Source organism: Pezoporus flaviventris, unplaced genomic scaffold (assembly GCF_033815535.1).
Source record: "Pezoporus flaviventris isolate CSIRO_AGI_PZ_B2104156 unplaced genomic scaffold, CSIRO_AGI_Pfla_v1 ptg000029l, whole genome shotgun sequence".
Taxonomy (NCBI): Eukaryota; Metazoa; Chordata; class Aves; order Psittaciformes; family Psittacidae; genus Pezoporus; species Pezoporus flaviventris.
The window spans coordinates 16,765,063-16,786,288 of record NW_026892577.1 but is presented as its reverse complement, the minus strand read 5'-3'; the positions used below and the strand labels follow the sequence as shown (position 1 = coordinate 16,786,288).

At 41.7% G+C, this 21,226-nt stretch overlaps 1 protein-coding gene across 4 annotated transcripts in view; it reads right to left on the bottom strand.

The window, feature by feature from the left end:
* Window positions 1-20,944, bottom strand: part of LOC133272279 (WASH complex subunit 2-like) — a 36,357-nt gene extending 15,413 nt beyond the window's left edge. For 2 of the 4 annotated variants that reach the window (XM_061459278.1, XM_061459280.1), the window contains exons 1-22: window positions 20,859-20,944; window positions 20,651-20,764; window positions 20,131-20,295; window positions 18,432-18,497; window positions 17,592-17,765; window positions 16,810-16,903; window positions 16,338-16,396; window positions 15,482-15,529; window positions 14,093-14,197; window positions 13,477-13,564; window positions 13,078-13,146; window positions 12,603-12,712; window positions 10,541-10,610; window positions 9,699-9,755; window positions 7,738-7,902; window positions 6,933-7,066; window positions 5,365-5,457; window positions 4,707-4,811; window positions 2,224-2,340; window positions 1,951-2,114; window positions 1,502-1,613; window positions 412-597 (exon numbers count right to left, since the gene is read on the bottom strand). In XM_061459278.1, the coding sequence (XP_061315262.1) occupies window positions 412-597; window positions 1,502-1,613; window positions 1,951-2,114; window positions 2,224-2,340; window positions 4,707-4,811; window positions 5,365-5,457; window positions 6,933-7,066; window positions 7,738-7,902; window positions 9,699-9,755; window positions 10,541-10,610; window positions 12,603-12,712; window positions 13,078-13,146; window positions 13,477-13,564; window positions 14,093-14,197; window positions 15,482-15,529; window positions 16,338-16,396; window positions 16,810-16,903; window positions 17,592-17,765; window positions 18,432-18,497; window positions 20,131-20,295; window positions 20,651-20,764; window positions 20,859-20,903 (2,340 nt within the window). In that variant the 5' untranslated portion in view covers window positions 20,904-20,944. The remainder of the gene's footprint in view (window positions 1-411; window positions 598-1,501; window positions 1,614-1,950; window positions 2,115-2,223; window positions 2,341-4,706; window positions 4,812-5,364; window positions 5,458-6,932; window positions 7,067-7,737; window positions 7,903-9,698; window positions 9,756-10,540; window positions 10,611-12,602; window positions 12,713-13,077; window positions 13,147-13,476; window positions 13,565-14,092; window positions 14,198-15,481; window positions 15,530-16,337; window positions 16,397-16,809; window positions 16,904-17,591; window positions 17,766-18,431; window positions 18,498-20,130; window positions 20,296-20,650; window positions 20,765-20,858) is intronic. The other 2 variants (XM_061459281.1, XM_061459279.1) reach the window with 2 other exon arrangements.
* Window positions 20,945-21,226: the final 282 nt, after the last annotated feature.

Below are 21,226 nucleotides of genomic sequence, written 5' to 3'. Positions count from 1 at the left end.
TCCTCTAAAGGAAAACTCTGCTCCTGTGAATAAAGATTACCCAACCCACTCTGGAGGGAAAAAAAAACAGATCCTCTCAAAGAAAAACAAAAAGAAAACAAATTGAAACCAACCAAAACTCACCTGAAAACAATCAACAAAAAAAAACAAACTAAAAACCCAAGCACCAAACCCAAACAATTCATTCATGTACTTCAGTTGGGAAACAACTTCTAAATGCCATTTAAGAATTTGCTGTTTGACTGACACATAATTTTGCTAAATGTAGACAGTTTTTCTCTCCCTGGCAATTAAAGAGGCAATCCAGAAACAGAATTCTGCTCCAGAGCACTACTGTTAGATTGTTGGGTGTTGTTTTGTTTTTAAATGAACCTTTACCAAACTTCAGATTAATGTAAGAAAATCCCTCACTTTTTCCTTTGTTTGCTGCCCTGCAACATCTGTTCCTCTAGGCACAGCAACTGCTCCAGGCTCTTCTAAACACCACAGTGTATCTTCTACCTGGTTAGACTTTACTGCTCTATCTGGCAGATCTTTCTTCTCCTCCTTTTCTTCTTTATTAAATAAAAGTGGTTCTTCTGCTGGTTTTGCTTTCTCCTGAAAAATTAAGAAAGTGTTGGTGACACAAAGTGGTGGGTATATGAGTAGTACACACTGCTGTCGGACAGCAAAGTTTTAGTTGGCCTCCTGCAGTGATATGCTTGCATACTGGCTTGACTTCTACTTTCCTCCCATGGGACATTCTGGTTTGTGACTTTTGATTTCTAGTACTACAGACTCTTCAGTCTGGTTGCAGAGTACCAGGAAACAGTTGCAAGCTTAGAGCAGATGCCCTCAGAATCTTGTCTGGTTGGTACACCATTTCTTATGACTGCCAGCAGCCAGACTGCAGCTTGCCTGTTTATTCTTCTGCTCCCAAGCCTATTATCTTTCTGGGCCAGGACAAGTTTTCCTGGCAAGCAGAAAGGCAGGGCAAACACACACGCACACACAGAGGTACACAAATTCCCGCTACAGATACAGCTGTGCTAAGCTTTTACATCTCTTACTCTAAGTTCCAAGCAAAACCAGACAGGTAGTAACTATGGGCTAAGGTCCTAAGCAGCTAGCATAAGCACCCTCAACAGAGGGCCAGTAAGAAGCCTACAGACACACCTGAATCATCTTGTGTTGAAGTGATACAAAGGGTGAGGCCCTAGTTTCACAGTCAGCCTTCCTCTTAATAGTATTTTATGGTTAAAAGCTCTCAAAACATACTCAGAAAAGACTTTTAGCATAAACCAAATAAATTTAGGGTTAGTGGTGAAGAAAATCTTTAAATCTCTTAGGCTGGTGGTAGTAATAAGTTTTACATGTAAGAGTTCAGTCTGCCCTGTTCCCATTCCCAATTTGCTAGAACTACCATTGTCTAAACCAAGTTAGACTTATATTCAGTACCTAAGAAGGTCTAACTATAAAAGACCAAGTGGTCTGCATTAGTTTTAAAAGAAAGGGGAGATACCACTGCAGGCTTAGCAGCTGAAGGAAGTAGCGTTGATTGGGAGCTGAAGAGCGATTCTCCATTAACGGCATCATCTTCAAACAACAACGACACCTTCTGTGCCTTTCTTTGGCTGCAATGAGAGAGGGGAAAATGGAAGATTCAGTGCGAAAGTTTCAGAAGCCATGCACTGCATCTGTTTAAAAGTATCATTTCGGACCATCATTTGCATTGTAGGATAGCAATCTCACTTGGCCTTCTGCAGTCATCTGCTTGCAGACTTGCACCACAGACACAAATGAGGTAAAGGAGCCCAGCCCTGTCCATTCCTACTCACACAGCTCTACTTCCTCCTCAGCAACAGTAGCAAGGGACAACATCTGCAATATGCCTGGGTTTATTGGGTTTTGAGGGTGCTACCAAGCTGCTCTGAAAAAATGTTGTTCCCCTGCCCCCTCCTGGACTGTCACCTCTCCTTAGTAATTGCAAATAAATCCTCCTCATCTTCTTCCTCAAAAAGGCTCGTCTTCTTCACAGCTTTAGCCTGACTGACAGTGATAGCTGGTTTTGCAGGATCCTCCTTTCGGTCATCTTCAGAAGGAAGTTTAGCTGGCTTGGAGACATTCCAGTGTTCCTTAAAAAAATAAGGAACCCTTAAGTTGTCTTGGCTATCTCAACAGTTTTATGCTTTGCCCAGCATAAAGCCCAGTAAACCTTTTCAATCATATCTTACTCCTCAGTACCTCCTCATCACTGCTGAATAATAAGCTGGAGGCCTTCTTGAGTGGTTCTGACTGTTTTGGTTTATCCTCCAGGGGTTTTTCCTGTTGCTTCTTGGCAGCTACCACACCAAAGAGATCCTTAAAATAAAATACATTAAAAAAAGATATATATATAAAAAAAAAAAATCAAAAGCCAAAGCCACTATGAAAAGCTTACTGAGAAGTCATCAGCATGCAAGACACTATTGCCATTCACTTCTCAGATGAGTAGGACAGAGAAATAGTGTTTTGTGAACCCTTTTGGAAGATAATTTCAAGTGTGATACAGCATTCTGGTTCAGGGAATTCTACACACACAACATTTGACAGACCAGAAACTTGTAAGCAGACAGCCTGGTTTTGGTCCACAGATTCTCTACCATAAGGCTTGACCAGCAGCCAGAAAACAGCAAGCAGCAATTCTGTTGCACAGCTGTTAACACAATGGAACACTGTTTCTACACCTACATAACGAAATAGAGAATGAATCCTACTCAGAGAGGAGAGGCAATAAGCGACTGAACCACCACCACTGGGCAAGAAACAAGACTTTTCACCAAAAGACACTCATACAGACAATAATACAGGGATCAGAATATACAAATCCATACGTTGACTTTACCCCCTAACATTTATTTATGCTTTTCTCCATGCAGCTTGAACTTCAGTGCCATAACACAACCTTCACGGCAGATACCAAAGACCTTACCACATTACAAAATGTTTCACAATCATGACAGTTGCTTCTGAACAGCCCCTATTCAGAAAGGTGAAAGCAGCCCCCTCCTAAATAGGAAAAATTTATCCTAAGTTTGCAGAAGTCTCCTATCTTACAGCTCTGAGAAGGCTTCCTATTTGCCTCAGATTTAGGCTATGAAAGATCTTTGGAGGGTGTGTGGGAGGGAGAATAGGGTTATACTGGGTTTATGTGGCAAGGTTTTGATAGTGGGGGAGGAAAGGCAGGGCTACATGGCTGGTTTCAGTGAGAAGGTACTAGAAGCTTCCCCCATGTCTGGTAGAGTCAATACCAGCCATTTCCAAGAGAGATCAGCCACTAGCCAAGGCCAAGCCCATCAGCAATGGTGGGCCTCTGGGATAATTTTTTTAAGAAGGGGAAAAGTTACTGTGCAAGAAAAAATGCAGCTGGAGAGCGGAGTCAGGAGTGACCCTGCAGGCACCAGGGTCAGTGAATAAGCAGGGGGAGGAGGTGCTCCAGGCACCAGAGCAGAGATTCCCCTGCAGACCATGGTGAGGCAGCTGTGCCCCTGCAGCCCATGGAGGTCCATGGTGGAGCAGATCTCCACCAGCAGCCCCTGGAGGACCCCACGCTGGCATAGGGGGATGCCCAAAGGAGGCTGTGACCCTGTGGGAAGCCTGCTGGAGCAGGGTCCTGGCAGGACCTGTGGCACCATGGAGAGAAGAGTCTGTGCTGGGGCAGGTTTGCTGCAGGACTTGTGACCCCATGGGGGACCCAAGCTGGAGCAGTCTGTCCCTGAAGGACTGCACCCCATGGAAGGGACCCATACTGGAGCAGTTCATGCTGTAACCCATAGAAGGGGCTCTACACTGGAGCAGAAGAGTGGGAGGAATCCTTCCCCTGAGGAGGAAGTAGCAGCAGAGGCAACGTGTGATGAACTGACAGTGACCGCAGTTTGCTGACCCCCTGTAGGTGTAGGGGTAGAGGTGTTTTTAAGATTTGGGTTTATTTCTCATTATTCTACTCTCATTTGATTGGTAATAAATGAAACTAATTTTCCCAAGTCGAGTCTGTTTTGCCCATGACAGTGGCTGGTGAATGATCTCTCCCTGTTCTTATCTTGACCCATGGACCTTTTGTTATATATTCTCTCCTCTGTCCAGTTAGGGAGGGGGGGTGCTAGAGCAGCTATGGTGGACACCTGACATCCAGTCAGGGTCGACCCACCACAAGGGTAAAAAAGGGATAAGAAAAGAACTAATTCACTTTTTCACTAATTCAGTTTAAGTTCCTCGCACTAACTGTGCTCTGGTCTCAGTTTCTACAGTAGCAGCCGTAATTACACACTGAAAAGCAAGAAAAGGAATTCACCAGCCATTACACAAGAGAAGCAAGAAGTTATTCATGTGGCTAGACACCACAGGTCATGATAAACAGTTTCTTGAAGCTCATATTTCTTCTATTGCTCAGTGTTCTCTAGTATTATCAGAGGGATAATGTCCTTCATGTTTAGGTTCAGAGATGATATGCACCGACTACCGAATACTAAAAATGATACCAAGAACTTGCAAGAGTCTCTGCTGCCATTCTCCATAATGCTGCCCACATGCTCAGAACTGGTACACAGTGCAAGATTCACTTAATGCTCTAATTTATTGCTTCATTTAGAAGCTTGGTGTTGTAAACTTCTGAATATTTCCTGCTGCATTTGCAACAGGCTATGCAGGAGGGATCCAATATAAAGCAAGTGCCTGGAAGGGGTACTTACCTCTTCATCATCATCAAACAAAGACAGCGGAGCTTTTGTCAGGGAATTGCTGGTGGGAAGAGACGTAGCTTTGGACTTCACAGTTTTACTTGATGAAAACAAATCCTGTGAAAACGAAAGAAACATCACTTTGCAAAGCAATGCTATACGTTTAAGAATATTAAACGGGACATTCATGTTTTTCTTTTAAAAGAAAATAAGTGTTTAGTGTGCCTGTGAAGTAGGGAAAGATTGTCTTACTTGGATGTACCAATCACATCCATTACTTGGACGTACCAATCACTTGGATGTACCAATCACCATGAGGATTGCCCTCAGCTTTGCAGATTAATTACTAGCTGGAAGTCAAGGACACTAGATTAAACACATGCAAGTCTTTCTTGATTTACTGATCTTTCCCATCTTCAGGCTTTCAAATTTTGCCTGTGCATAAATTTTACGCACAATCACATTGCTATCTTTAAAGATAGGGAAAACATTCCCAGACATTTCACTCTTGCAGCAGGAAGGAACTTTCAGGATTGCTCAGTGTAGCTGCATGGATGTCACAGTTTCCAGTCCTAGATATAAATAAGGAGTCCCCAGATATAAGTGGACTGAGGTCAGGGTGACTCACATCCCAAGGATTTCTGTAGGGATTTATTAAAGAGGTACTCACTTCAGAATCCTCCTCATCAGAGAAGAGGCCTCTCTGTTTTCTTGGAGGTGTTTCAGATAAAGGCTTGAAGTCCTCACCTGAAGATGGTTGACTCTTTAGGACAAAAAGACACTGCATCAGCACCCATTTAGATTCAGTAAGGGCAGGCACATCATATAACGCTTTTTATGGGGTATGCTGCTGGCAGCGCCTCAGCACTTGAAGGGACAGAACACAAGCTTGTTACCCAGGGGCTGAAGTCCAAAACTCATGTGTTGAGTGAGCTCCTCACATGCGAACAGCTACGCACAAGTGACTTGAAGGTTTTACCGTAGCCTTCCCATCCACCATCTTTCTCAGCAGAAAAATGTATGCAGGTGCTCATGTCAGGCCCCCTTACGAGTTAAATTAAAATGTTTCTTTTAACAAGCTTTGTTTCATAAAGGAAGAGGGCAGTTTGTGCCAGCTATCACTTCCTGCATTAGCACAGCACAGCTCCAGCCTGCCACCAGCTATATTGCCATTAAACTCAGAATGATTCCAGACCAAAGCATTACTGTCAGCAAGCTTGGAGGATAAAACAGTCCTCACTTCCTGACATGGCAGTAGTGGTGCTGCTGAATCAGTACTTAACCTCTCCTCTCAGAAAGCCAAGTGCTATGAGATCAGAGCAATGGCTTTGGATGACCTCGCACCACCACTCTTGCTCCATTGAACATAGATACTCTTGCACTCCACCAAAAAAAAGAAGCTAGCTTTGGTTCTTGTACTCAGCTGCTTCTTGCAAGCCAATATAGTGAAAGTTCTACAGCAATTTGCATTAGACAGCCCCAGCACTGTATGTTTGTCAGTGCAGAGGGGAGAAGAGTCACTGTAGCTCATTATGCTCAAATACTCCTTGGACAGCAAATATGTATAAAGTGAGTACATACAATCTCTGCCACAGAACCGAAAAGCATTACTGCTTTCCTCAGGACACTGCTCTGAAATTGCAAGTGGACTGAGCATTAAGGAGGCTCTCATAATTCTATACATGTGTCCTCAGGACAGCATTTGGAGCTTTCTACAGATTAAGAGTTTTCAGCTGAAAAACAGCTTTTTAAACACTCCAAGTATTGTATATGTTTAGGTAGAACTGTGACATCCACCTTCCTCTCCCACAGTATATACAAGCAATGGGTTACCAGTTAAGTTGCTATCGGCAGTTGGTATAAGTCCTAACACAGTTTTCACAGCACAGAACTGTGACACCAAAGGTTCTTAAATCAGGCTGGTTTCATGTCAGCATAAACTTCATAAACATTTTTTATTATCAGAGGCTTCTCATTTTGCTTTCATTTCAATCCCTGCCTCAATAAGATTCTTCCAATCACTGTCCACATGAGAGAAACCTCAAATAAAACCAAAGTTTGAGAGGAAAAATGCATTTAAAGACCCCTGAAGAACCTACCTCATGGAAGACCCTATGAACTCAATCCTTATTCACAAATATGGCACTTCCATAGTGTTGTACATAGAAAGACTACTTCAACTGCAATAGTAACTTTTTTCTAAAACCTCAGCCATACGATCCATTTATATGCAATTACCTTTTTTTCCATGACAGCCTCCCTATGACTTTCTGTTTCTTTTGTTGTGCCAGAAACCACACAAGGAGTAACAGATTTTTCCTTGAATAAGTCACCTTCTTCATCATCATCAAATAGGTCTGCTTTGGACTTGACTGCATTAAGACACAAAACAAACAGGGAGCGATGAGAACAGAAAAGCCATTACAGAACAACAGAAGATAATGGAGTCTCCAAAGGTACCAAGCTACCTTTTTAAAGATGGCCAACATCAGGATTCTTTAAAGGAACAAGATAGACAAGCTCTCAAAGTGAAACACCACTTACATGACAGTACTGGTAACAGACAGTGCAGTCAAAAAGGTAGAGTCAGTTGGCACCTCTAAAGACAGTGTTTTGTATTAGCTTGGCACCATTAAAGGCCTAGAGCCTGACAACAGGGAGTGCTGGGCACTGGGACTCAAGGCTGTATGAATAATTCGGTACCATTTCCCTGATTCAAGTCTAGATACCACCCTGACAGCAGAGGGAGCATCCTAAGAGATGAAAGTTAGTGGACAGCACATACAACTAAACCAGTCCCACACCACTCTATGGAAAAGAAACACCAGTAACAGCAAATAAAACCCTCAACTAAGAACAACAACAACAAAACTCTAAAACCAAACAACCAAAAACAACCAACCCAAACAAAAGAAAAAAACACCAAAACCCAAGCAGACATAGCAGTGACACAGGTTTGAATTTTGTAACTCATTGATTCCTAACAGCTTGTCTTTTGATAACCTTTAATGTTTAATCTTCCACTTCACATGTATAGATGTACCTGAATCTGGAGGCTTTTTAGTTGTTCCCACAAAGAAGTCGTCATCATCATCATCATCAAACAGAACAACTTTCCCAGGCTGTTTTGGAATTTTCTCTGTGCTCTGTGCTGCAGAATTCTTCACTTTTTCCACAATTACAGTGGAACTGAAAACATCACTTCCTCCTGCAGGTCAGATGAGGAAAAGAAAAGCAACCCACACAAACATCATTGCCAGAGTTACCAAAAAGCTGAACTTGTGCCATAATAAGTGGAGCCAGGCAGAGTTTCCATCACAGCAACTTTTAATGAGCTTCTGCAGCAGTGCTGCATCAAAAGCATTAGCTAGAAACTTCTTGATAAAGCTGAGTCACAGACGGATAGCCCCTCCCTCTCACTGCAATCACTTCTTCCTCAAACCTTCTTATTTCCCTAGGAACAGCAGCCAGGTTCCACATTAAAGCTAGAAGACCCCACAGTCCCACACTGTTGCCCCTATGGACTTCCCAAACCATCATCCTACATTACTAACTAGTAAAGCACGCAATGGTGGACAAATTGGTAAGGTGCTTGGAGAGGAAAGGACAGGTGAATGAGTTCTCCCAAGGAGCTGCACTTGGTATGTAAGACAACCAGCAGTACTGCAGTGTGAGGCTAAGTTCAGTCCTGAGATTCCCGTGTGCTTCAGGTATGGCAGTGATCAACTGGTAACAACTGTTTCTTCTACATCTGGTGTGCAAGTGTGCAGCCTCAGTGATACATGCATGCCAACAGATGGTCTGCAAACATTTAGGGGTTTTGGTAAAAACTGGCAGCCTGGTTCTAAGCCCGTCTTTTCGTTTCTTACCTGCAGATGCTTGAAAATGGCAAGAGGGAAAACAAACAAAACAATCCCCCCAAAAGAAAGAAAAAGGAAAAAAAAAAAAGTTTGGCAGGAAGTAGAACAATAGCTATTCGGTTAAAAGTCAGCAGACTGCATGAATTTTAACCAGCATTGCAGCAGTCTATTACAGATACAGTTTATCACACAACTAGAAACTGCCACAGGATTGGCAGGAACACAGCCATGAAGTTTGATTAATTATTAAAAAACCTCAAGTTCCTAAACAAACTGTTCCCTGCAAATGTGTTCATCAAGCAATTCTGAATAGCAAGGAAGCCTCAATCTTAGTCTTTCTCTGATGAATTTAGCCTGACTACAAGTTACTGAGAGAAAGTAACTGAAGACTTTGAATAAATGGCAGATACAACTTAATCCCTGACGAACTAAAACAGGACACTGTTAGAAAGGGTGGGTAAATTTACTGCTTATGTAACAGTACCTCCAAGAAAGTGAAGGATACAGGAAACCTCCATCTGCCCTTTTAAACTTTGCTACCAAGTCTTACAATTATGTAGAATGATAATTGCTGATGTATGTATTTTTGATCCTGAAGCAAAAAAGGCTGTATTTGTCTACATCCTCTAAAAACCATGCTGACTGAGGGCTCAGTTAACTGAAGCCATAGTCTTAAAATAGGCCTTTCTTAATAAGGAATAAAACTTAAAATTAAGGTAACTCAGTCAGGTGAAGACCCTACAGAGAGACAGAAATCAAGGTTAGTTAATTCAAAGAGAATGGTGACATGTTTCTTTTCATTGCTCAGCTTGAAGTCCAATATGCACTGCAGACTTAAGCTGTATAGTATCAGTTAAAATAACACACACCCTTAAAAGTCCATAGCCTAACACTGGAAGCTGACAGCTGCTAATACCTGCCATCAATGACCTCTATCTTCAGAGCTCCTACACAATCTTTATTATCCATGAGGTATGCTGCAGTTTAAGCTTAGCATGGTAGAAGCACCTGTATTTGTCACTAAGAATATGATCAAGCAATGTAGTGCTGCTGTGTTTGGACAGTTTCTTTAAAACCTCCCCAGTAGGTTTTAAAGAAAAGAGCATTTTGTGCATGAAGCAATTTGCTATTGAACAAATCATACCTGGGAACAGAGATACTGCACCTGCAGGAACTTTCTTTAAGGACTTTGTAGAGGATGCTGAAATCATAGGAAGTACAATACAAATTGGATGCACTTGTTTTATGCTGTCAAAGCCTTCAGAACTCTAACATAGAAATAGGAATCCAAGAAGACTTCTGAGCTCCATTCTTTTTTTCTCAACAGCTCTGAACTCTTTAGACATTCTCCTTGAACTTTTGTTTCTTTGCATATATATATATATATATATATATGTATCACTATATTTTCCCCTATGAAAACTCCACAAGACAGCTCTACTAAACTGAAGCTTATAAACATGATATGCATTTATACGTAGCATTATTTAAGAGTTCACATTCACACATTCAAAACCACTTTAATACAGTACACTCAAACCGGCTTAGTCTTACAACCTTGATCTGAAAATTCATCAAATACAATGCTTCAGTAAAAACTGCTGCAGTACAGAATGGGTGCTCAGACTCCTTAAGGGTCTAGACATGCAGCTAATGAGAAACTCAGACACGCATTAGTCTGCAAGAAGAATTTTACTCCACTCCAACCCACAACTGGATCCTGCTATGTACTCTTCAGCAGCAGGAACCTAGTGCACACAGAGCTCTGCCAACATCAGTAAGGATATCCTTTCAGCTCCAGATAGTAGGTGTGTGCAAGAGATCATAATGAATAAGCACATTTAAAATTCAAGGAAAACACAGCTGTTCTCTATTAAGACTGGGAAGAAGAGATATGCCAACAATTGCTACTCTTTCTCTGGTAGACTTTCTAGCTTGGAAACAAAACAGTCTACAGGACTAGAAGAGGAAACAATTGGTTCTTACCATCACTTATTGGGACTCGCTCCTCTCTCTCTTTTGATTCTTCTCTTGGTGCTCCAGCAAAAAGATCACTCTGTAGATGAAAATGTAAAGGGGGGGAAGTGCTGAATTTCTATTTTGTAGGAAAAGACAGCTGCTGATTTTTCCATGTTGAAGATCCACTTCTAATCCAAGACAGAGGAGGTAACCACCACTCCCTTCTCAAAAGGATGCCTGCACATATGTACTTAAATCTGGGTACTCTAGCATTAACTTGAGTGCATATATTCAGAAAAGTAGCTTTCTGTCTTCTAAAATTTAATTTACACTGATTATCAGGCTGTTTACTGCAGAAAAAGAAAGACCTTTTATTTGCACATCTTCAAGGGCTTACACCAATATACAGCTGTTCAAGGTTCCAATTACATCCTTCCATGCTTACTTGTTGAAACTTATGCAGTAAGGTTTGAAAAAACAAATCAGGTCAGGCCAAGCATAAAAGTACTCTTCAACTACATATGATTAAAAACAATGACTTATATTGTTGCTAAAGAGATGCTAAGACACCAGTATGGTGTAAAGATATACATTATAGCTCAAAAGCAGTGCTGGACAGTCCCACAAAAGTCCTTGTGCTCAGATTACAATTACCCTCTGCCAGCCCTCCCTGAGAATCCCAGGAAACCTCCGAATTTGTATGTACTGACCACTTCTATTTTTTGAAAGACTCACTCTTATGGAAGTAGGATATTAGAAGTTGCCTACCTGGAAGCTCAAAATGCATGGTCTTTGCATTAAGCTTTATAGAAAGAAGGCAGCAATACTTGGGAAAGAGCAGGAAAGCACAGGGCTGTAGCAGGGATGTCAGTGATTAAATACACATTGTCAGTTACTATTTGCTGTTGACCTTCTGTTGCTGCATTCTGCTACAAGGCCTCCTCCACTGCACAAAGTAGGTGACGATAAGTTACCTTTCCTAGATGAGTAACTGTCAGGTAACAGAAAACCAAGAACAAATATATGCAGGCAGGCAAAATCACAGAGAAATCTGCTTGGCTGCCGTGTGTCTATAGGATAAGAAAAGTACTCTTGGCAGTAAGTAACCAAGAGGCTTTAATGATAGCTTCATCTGAATTTGCACTGATACAAAGCCTCCTTACAAAGGCCTTCTTGCAAATCTCAGTTTAACACACCCCTTAGCTCCAAGGAACACCTGACTCATTCTAGTTGCACAAAGGAACACCACATCCAACAAAGGCTGCAGTTTGGCTACTATTCTGGACTAACTTTGACTGTTACCGATATCAGCTGCATGATTAAAATCAAAGGCAATCATCTGTTTTACATAGCTGTACTATCAGATTCTTAAGTATCCCCAACATAGGGCTTCTATTCCCTTTTACCTGCACAATGTTAAAACAGAAGTAAAAATGCACTTTGTGCCATTCCTTTATCAAGTCAGCTCTAGATACATAGCAGAAGAGCAATCTTAAGGTGAAATTTTCCTGCCAATGCATTAATTAGATGAAAGAACATAGCATAATTGCAATAGGGAACTTTCAACAACGCAGAGACAGAGAAACCCAACAGCACCACTGTCCAGATATGGTACATGAAAGATAAATTGTGAAGGGCATCACATTCTCTTTCCTCTCAACCTTCTCCCACACCCAGGGAGAAAGAGAGAATCACAAAATTCAGTATTCACATAGGCATTTTAATAGAAATTTGCTGTTTTAAAATAAACAAGCTGTATGGCGTATCTCTGGCATATCCAGAGATAAAAGTGAAGCAGTGGGTAAGCTCTGCTGGAATTAGAACCAGTCTAATATAATGCTGGAACCACACCTGCATCTCTCATAAGCACCACTGCAGAAGAGAGGGCTTTGTGTCAAGAGAAACATAAGTAGCTCATTCATGTAGTTCTGTTTCTCCACTGGAAAGCCACTGTTCCTCCACACTTGAATACTACCAAGCAATAAGATGCTGTTTTCCTTCCCTGCCTTCCAGAAGTGGGAATTTGTGGGGATCTTTTGTTTTTTAAAGGTGGACACACTCAAATTTCTCTTCTCTTCAGCATTCTCACCTCTTCATCATCGAAGAGACCTGTTCCACCACTGAAGAGGCCACCCCTAGACCCAAACGGTGTGAAGTCTTCATCAGTCAGTTTAGGAGGCTTGAAGATGTCATCTTCATCTAGAAAGCACAAGAACCAAGAGTTATAGTGGGACTGACCAAGTTTCAGGAAAGGGAATTAAAGAGACTACCAAAATAAAACCTGATTGGATTCCATCCTTTCTCTCTCATAAACATTATATGTACGGAAAAGTTGCTGTAGACAGACTGGGTTGTGTGTCGTTTCTCCACAAGACCACATTTAAGGAGGAACTCTAATCTTGCTTCTAGCATTGTTTTATAGGCACATCACAACCTAGGATGGTTTACACATTCACCTTGAAGGACAATCAAATATCCTACCCAGTTTCTAAATTACATGCCACAATTTCCTGTGTGATACCTCACAATCCAGCCCACAATTCAAAACAAAGAGGATAACTTACCATCTGATGGAACTCTAACTTCTTTCTTCTCTTTCAGGGTTTTCCTTGTTTTAGTCTCTGATGACAGGGCTTTAAAGGAGAAAATTTCAAAGCAAAACAGTCCACCTTTATTTGTAGCCTGTGATTAATCTATGGTAAAAAGAACCTTAAAGAAAAAAAAACAAACTAACCAAGCTGACCTACACATAGCAATGTGTTTTCCACTATAACACTGGGTGAATTCCAATTGAATCCTTACAGTTATGGACAAAAAGGTTCTCAGAATGCGCAAGTGTCTTTATTTACTCTTGTTTCACCTAATACAGATCTAACTTCACATACTGTTACACAGGATCTCCTGTCCAACTCCTGAGTCCTCTGCTATCTCCCAAGAACTTATCAAAACTAAAGTTAGCTTACATGAACGTTCTTCATCCAGTTTGACTGGTATTTCTCGCTTGATGCGGGCTGCCAGCTCATCTGCAAATGATGTCGGCCTCTTCTTTTTCTGAAAAGTAGGGAGAAATAACAGCATACTCTTTATATACAATCCAGTGTATAAGTTGCAATTACAAATACTGTATTCTACAGCCTCAGTTGTACAATATCCTGCCTAGACTTTGACTGAAGCCCTCAGAAGAGGCAATTCAACTTTCTATTAAGAAACCAATTAGGAGATTATGCATGTATCAAGAGAAAAAAGGGGCTGTTTCTAGTCCCTTATGATCATATAATTTTTAATGTCACCTTGTTTTGGGAGCAGGACAAGCAAGAAGACCTTAACACACACAGATGCAACAAGTAATTTCTCAATAACCTTTCAAGACGGCTTTGATGACAGTTTAGGGTGCAGGAGTCCCTTAGTTTAAAGGGGCGAAGCCTGAACAATCACGTTGAAGATCATTCAGGATTTTTACAAGCCCTCTTACAGGACCCCATCCAGATAACTGAAAGCTACCATTATAATACCTCTAAGAACACTTTGTTTCATGAGCAAAGTCAAACCTCTCCTTCCAGCAAGGCAACAACTACTTACAGGCCTTGTGCTTTCATCTAAGTCTCCATCCTCATCTTCTTCTTTTTCAGAGTCAAAGAGATCACAGCCATCATAATCATCTTCATCACTCATCTGTGCTGTCCTCTAAAAAACAGTAATACCTTGTTGTGTTCTCCTGAAGGTGGCATACAAAATAAGCACAAAACTATATCTGCACAGATAAAATATTCAAAGCAAATTTCCTGAAAGGAGGGGAACATTCAGCCAGTTTGGGGAACTTCACTGCTTTTGAGAGGTAAGGAATGAGTGCCACTAGCTTCAGGCAAGTTGTTGCATTCTCTAGTACACCCCTTTGCTGTGTCACTGAACATTTCTGTACCAGAGATGCAACTGAAGCCACTAAGACTAGTGGCTTCACCAGGAGTGTACCACTATTAGACACAAGCTCAAACTGCTTTGGCTGTGCTGGTGCCCTTAGTTTATGAGCTGCTCTTTAAAGACACAGTATTTAGCCTTAACACAGGGACTTCGTGAACATAGGAAAAAATTGCATCATCTCGAGCTATTCCTAAGGTGGACAGCAAAATGACAGGCACAGAATGACAGCAGAATCCACATCCTGGATTCAGTCATATGAATAAGAAAAAGATGAAGTGAATCGTGAGCTGCAGGCTGGCATGGGTAAGGCCCCAACACCCCAAAGATACCTCCTCATCCTAAAATACATCAGGAATACAAAGTTACCCTATGAAGGTCAATACAGCTGAGTGCCTTGTAACACTGTTTTATTAATGTTACAAAGATTACATTAAAAAAGGGTTGCTGTTTGGAACATAGTTCTTTCAGACTGAGGATACCCACATATAAGTCTTTCACAATAGCACATCTAAACACAGGTAAGATTCCTTCTTCTACTACCAATGACTAAAGTCAGGCTTGAATTTTTCAACCTAAACATTTCTTTTCCTGTTTCATTTGTTACCCAAATGGACATACTTTTCAAACATTCAATACTATTCACATCTTTGATTTCACCCAAACCGAACTGTTCCTTACTTCCTGCATAGCAGGTTTAGAATTTTAATTATAGGCCAAATAATCCCACCAGATCCTAGTTTTCCTGGACTAGATTCTTTAAACTCTCATAACTCCAAAGTAATTCCTGAGGAAAACACACAGCAGAAAACGCTATCCCACATACACTTTGCATCTCATTATGGCTTGCAAGCATGTCTTTAAGCCAAATCCAGGTTCAATTTCACAACTCAATGCCATCTGGTCAGGACAACCTTCTCATACAAAGTCATACAAATCAGGCTGAACAAAAGTTTTTAAGTGCTGTGTAGAGCTTTTCTTTCTTTCTTGCACCCTCACTGTGTCACAAGTGGAAAATCTTTCAGGGATGTACCAGGGTGTATATAACCATACCATCTTTTGGTCATCTTCACTAGGGTTTCCAAACTCATCATCTGATTCCTGGAACACAAGAGATCCAAAGACAAGTAACACACATTACTTGGTTCAGTAGCTAAGGGAGAGGGCTCAGAAACTCTGGCCTTACTTAAGTTTGGACATTCACATCTCCCACCATGACCTGACCAAAGAATTGTTTCCCCACTGCTCACCATCTTTATGAATGGAGCTCACTAGAATGTTATTAATCTAGTAAAGACAACAAGCTCCGACAGTGTATTCGAGTAACTTGAAGGGGATTTAACTTTAACTGAGCAAAGACACCAAAAGCAAACTCCCAAAAAAGGGAGTGCTTCCATAGCACAGTTACAAAGCAGAGACATCCCAGCCCAAGCAAGTGAAACATACCAGAAATAGTACTGTTCAAATGGAGCAGATTTCAGGCAAAGCCTAGAGATGCATTACTGACACCTACTTAACCTTTAAACTTGCTCCTGTTAAGTGTTTGTCCCATTCTTTGGCATGTAACTTACAACAGATTTGTTCTCCATAAATACAATTTTTGCTAAGAATCTGGTTTGCTTCACATTGAAATTAGGTGCAATGAAACACTTCGGTTTGAAGTATTCTACTACAATAGCAGCTAGAGGCAGTACCACTTTATTGTTCCTCTGAAAAGCTGCAGAGGAAACCACTGCATAAGAAAAATGAAAAGCACATTTGCCACAAATAGATACAGAGAATAAACATTGCGCAATATTAGCCTGAGACCTCACATGAAAAAAAACAAAATAGCAAATGGCCTCACACACAACCAAGGACTCATAAATGCTTGTGCAAAGTGGCTGGTACTCTGTCACTTGTCACTCACCTCTTCATCCTTGTCTTCACTGTCAATTACACTTCCACGATCGCTATCTACTGATCCTTCTATTTTAAATGCAAAAGAAAAAAAAAGTTAAGATCAGATATGACATCCATGCACAGAGATACGTGGTCACACTATCAACAACATCTTTAAAGGCTTTGTGAAGAACACTAGAAATCAGGTGGAAAAGAGAGTGGTTTGGAAGAGCTTTGAAGGCTGCTGAAATTTTAGAGCTTTGTGTTTCTAATACACAGAGAAGAAATTAGTAAGAAGTTACTGCTTTGTGTCCCAGAAAAGTGGTTGTTACAGGATTTTTCAGCAAATTGCACATTTTTCCCCCCAATTAATTACAGCATGCATCTAAACATGCAAGAACACTATGCAGTGTAACCCAAGCTGTGAGTTAAAACAGACCTAAGTCACAGATCAAGAAGTAGTTACTTGCTTAGGAATAATGGGTCATGTTAGCACACACCTTCACTAGAGAGATCTCCAAGGCCAACATCATCTTGTTCCATAAACTGCTGAGAACCAATCAAGTATGGTAAAGGCCTGTCAATATAGAGATCCTGGAAAGAGAATGCATCAGGTCTTTTTGATATTTAGGGACAGCTCTGCATTGTTGACAAAGACAGAAGTCTTACACACCCCTTTTTTTAACTCAAGGAAGATACAAGCTTGTCTAAAAAAGGGTCCCACCAGACACTTGCTTCAAGTATGCCTGCAAACGGGTGGGCCACCTGAAGTTTATTCTTTTCTAAGACTGCCAAAGAAGGGGTCTATTTGTGTGATCACAATTTGTTTCTAGGTGTCATCTAACACAAGAATATCCTTGCAAAGACTTGCAAGCATCAGTCTTATCCTGAACCCAGCACCTAGTGTTCTTAACTACCAGAAGAGTAAAAACCACCTATGAAGATACGGTTTGTATCTAAAGAGCATGAAATTTCAAGGTCCCACTCCACCCAGAATTGAGGCTTCTCTTTCCAAGTTCACTGTCACTAAAAATTAGTTCCCTTTAGGGTGGCATATCTTAATGCTAACCCAACTGAAAGACAAGTAGGCTACACAAGGAATAGCTCAGCAAGGAACACTTCTCCTTCAGATGTAGTCATCCAATCCTCTTTTTAGGTAACAAAAATCAATTTTACACCAATGCACAATCAGTTTTACAGTGATACTGCTGACAAATGCAAAGAGCAAGTCCAACAAAGCGAAACACAAACCCATGCTCCCAGCAAGAACAGGTCTCTGTACCTTTGGCTCTAGTATCAGTTCCACCCTTTCATTACTTTCTTCCTCTTCTGAGTCGGAGTTGCCTGCTTTGATGTCTAGCTGTTCAAACGCACTGTCCAGAACTTGCAACCCATAATTCACTGCTTCTTGGATTTTGGGGATCAGATCAGCTTCTTTCTGTTCTCGTGTCTTTTCCTTTAGTAATAGGAACAACACATTCTCATTGCATTTGACTTAAGACTCAATCTCACTGCAATATGCATACAAAATTTTAACTTCAAAGTAGTACAATAAAAGCTTTTCCATATATGCAAGAGAAAAACCTTCAGAATCTTCCTTTTTTGTTTAACTTAATTAATCTTTATCACTCTCAGAAAAAGAGATGTTCTAAACATCCACACCAGCACAGTACTGTATTATTCATGCTTCCAGCCCATCAAGGGAATATTTATGGTATTACACACCTAGACTGTAAGATATATTAAAAAGCTCTCTTGAGTTTTTATCCCTGGGAATTGTACTCAGATTCTGCTTCCTCAATCTCGTACCTCTGAATCCAGTAAGAAGGCCAAAGTTCTCTCACTGAAAAAAACTGCATAGCCATTTGAAAATCAACACATAAATCCTGACTACTGGGCAGAGTATTGAGCTTGGGGAGGCCCTAACAGATTGCCATATACTGTAGTAGCCTTCAATGTTATAGTAAATTTTATGTTTGAATAACATAGACTGCAACTTCACGGAGAAAGGTAACAGTTTGATTTGTAAGGCGTAAATGTCCACAAAATAAGTTTGAAAATGAGAAAGCAGACAACATCTGCAAACACACTGACAGCATTCAGGGCAGCTAAAATTAATTACCTGCTCTGTTTTGTCTCCAGCATCAGCTTTGGGAATAGGTTCTTCCACTTCTTCATCATATACTCTCTAAAAAGTCAAGCAAAATTAATTCAAGTAAGAACAATATAAGTTGCAAGGGCTAAACCACAGGCACCACCACCAAAATGAAATGCACTGCTAATGTGCTATTAATTGCACATTAATTCAGTGCACATTTAAAAAAAAAGGAAGCCATGGATGATGCAAAGCATTTCACAGCCTCCTTCACATACTGAAGTCATCATCAGGCAGCCTCTCAACCCAACTGAGGCAATTCAAAACTGGAAATGTCCCTGCAGCAGCAGAAGACAAGCTGACCATTTAACCCTGTTCACAGATTGACTTGAATATGTTTTAAAAAAGCATGTTTTAACTCCCCTAACATAAAGCTATTCTAGAAACCTCCAAAGTCAAACCTAAGTTTAGTTGTGAGCTGTCTATTTTCTCTTTGTTTTCTGTCATTTAGTAGCTTTCCTTCTTAGCCTTTACCCTTCTCCTGTACTTACAGGGAAGGTTTACTTCCTCCCTCAGCCTTCAGTTTGCTCTGATGATCCCCCCTATCCAGCTCTTTAAACAGTCTTTTCTAGGACCAGCTACAAGAAAACATAGGGAAATAAAAATAAAAATAAAACAAAGATCTTCCTTGAACCTGCAAACCTAAATCTAAGTCTCTCAAACACAAGCACAGCTATCTCCTGAGAAGAGACAGATCTCCCACATTAATTAATTAAGAACTAGAAACGAGGACCTATTTCTGTACACTTAAATTTGGGAACAAACAGCTTCAAGCACCAAGGTTTTAAGATGTTTGGTACAAACTGTTCTCATCAGAATCATTATGCTGAACAGCAAAGTTAGGCCAGAAAACACATTGCAGCTCTGGAAAAAAATCTAACTACCACCAAAAAACCCCGAACCAGAAATCCAGTTTTCCATCATCTTTATCCTCTGCCAGTATCTTTCCAATAACAATATTATGGCTTCAGATAAGACACATGTGGCCTGAGAACAATGCTGATCAAAACAAAATACCTACTAAAACTTACAGTGCTAAAAACCCCTCCACAAATGTAAAAGACTGTTAAAGCTCTACATCTTAATTATACACATGCTCCTAGTGATACAGTGTTGTAAGCAGGCTTTCAAGTCTAGCTTACACCTTTCTAAAATAGCAACATTCATAAAGTGGGAACATTAACCAACAAATATGCTTATCAGCTAAAAATGTAACAGACAACTGCCTGCAGTCCAACACCTTTAATGCCAACTGCTTTTAGCATTAAATAACACCTCTGGCCAAATTTACAGCACCGTATAACATTCCTCTTATGTAAACAGCTAAGTGTAGAGAGATGCTACATTCATGCTGCCTGTAAAGCTAGACCATGACATCCCAGAGATCCCAACTCATTCACAGTACTAAAAACAAAACTCTGACTTCCATGACACATATAAACAAGGAAGGAAGATAACTCAGAAGAGGCAAAAGAGAATATACTGATATCAGATAGTGCATTACTCACAAAATTAGGACATCCTTTAACAGAATACAATTAAAAGCTAATTAATCTCTAAACTAACATTAGACTTGCGAAAAAGTCAAATGACTTCTCCATGTTACAGTAAGGGACAACACCAATGTTTGGAGTACAAGCTTGATGGTGTGCAAGAACATACTCACGTTCTCTATGAACTGTGTATTGGACAACATAAGAAAGTCATTGAAGACATTATGAAGGCGACAGTCTGTGGCTTTCGTTTCGCTAATCAATCCATCTACTTGCTTTTTGATTTCATGAGTCCTGGAAATTGTTTGTTGTGAGAACTCTTGTAGGAAATGCAGCAGCTGTTTACAACAGGGGAAAGAAATAAGTCAGCATCCAGCTCCTTTTCCTCTTGGCACCGGTTATCACACGCAGAGTTATCACGCACTTCAACGGCACATCAAAATAAACACAGTTGAGAAGAAAGAACCCACATGCACCCAGGACCAAGCCTTTTCCTGCTCTGTTTCCACTTCAATCTGCTTCTCCTTTCAGGCCAACTCCTCATTTTATTTTTATCGCCCGGATCTGAGGTTTTAAGCAACAGCAGGCCGCCGCTCGGGCCCGGGGTGAGCAGGACCCGGCCCCTCCTTACACCTCCCAAGCCCCGTTCAGCATCCCCCCGGTTCCATGTTCGGTCCCGGCCGCACCGCTTACCCCGGCATCCGAGGCCAAAGACCAGCTCTGGCTGCCCTTACGGATCTCCTCCAGCGACCAGGGCCGCTCCCACACCGGCGCCGGCTCCGCCGCGTCCCGCGGGGCCCCGTTCATCTGCGTAAGAAGGGGAGAAGGCCAGAAGGGCAGTGAGCCAGGAGCCCGGTGCCACCACCATACCCGGCCACAGCAAACCCGCCCCAGCGCTAACCATGGCGGCAGGCCGCACTTCTCCTCTCGCGCCCGCCGGCGCCATCCGCCCGCCCGTCAGCTGAGAGCCGTCACGTGACCCGCCCAGCACGGGCAGGGCGGTAGGGGGCGCGGTGCTGCCGCTCGAGTGCCAGGCAGGGCCGGGCTCGGCCGCTCTCTGTCGCGGGGGACCCATGGCAGCCAGGCACAGCAGCTGCCGGCAGCAGCGGGCTCACGGTGGCTCTCGCCCGGCCTCACACCAGTCACCGCAGCGGGCTGAGCCTGCACCAGCAGGGTAAGGGAGGACTGTATCTCCCAGGCGTGGGGAAGGGAGAACCACGTGGGAGATGGCTTCGAGCACTGCAGCTGCCTCTAGGATCTGGCACCCGT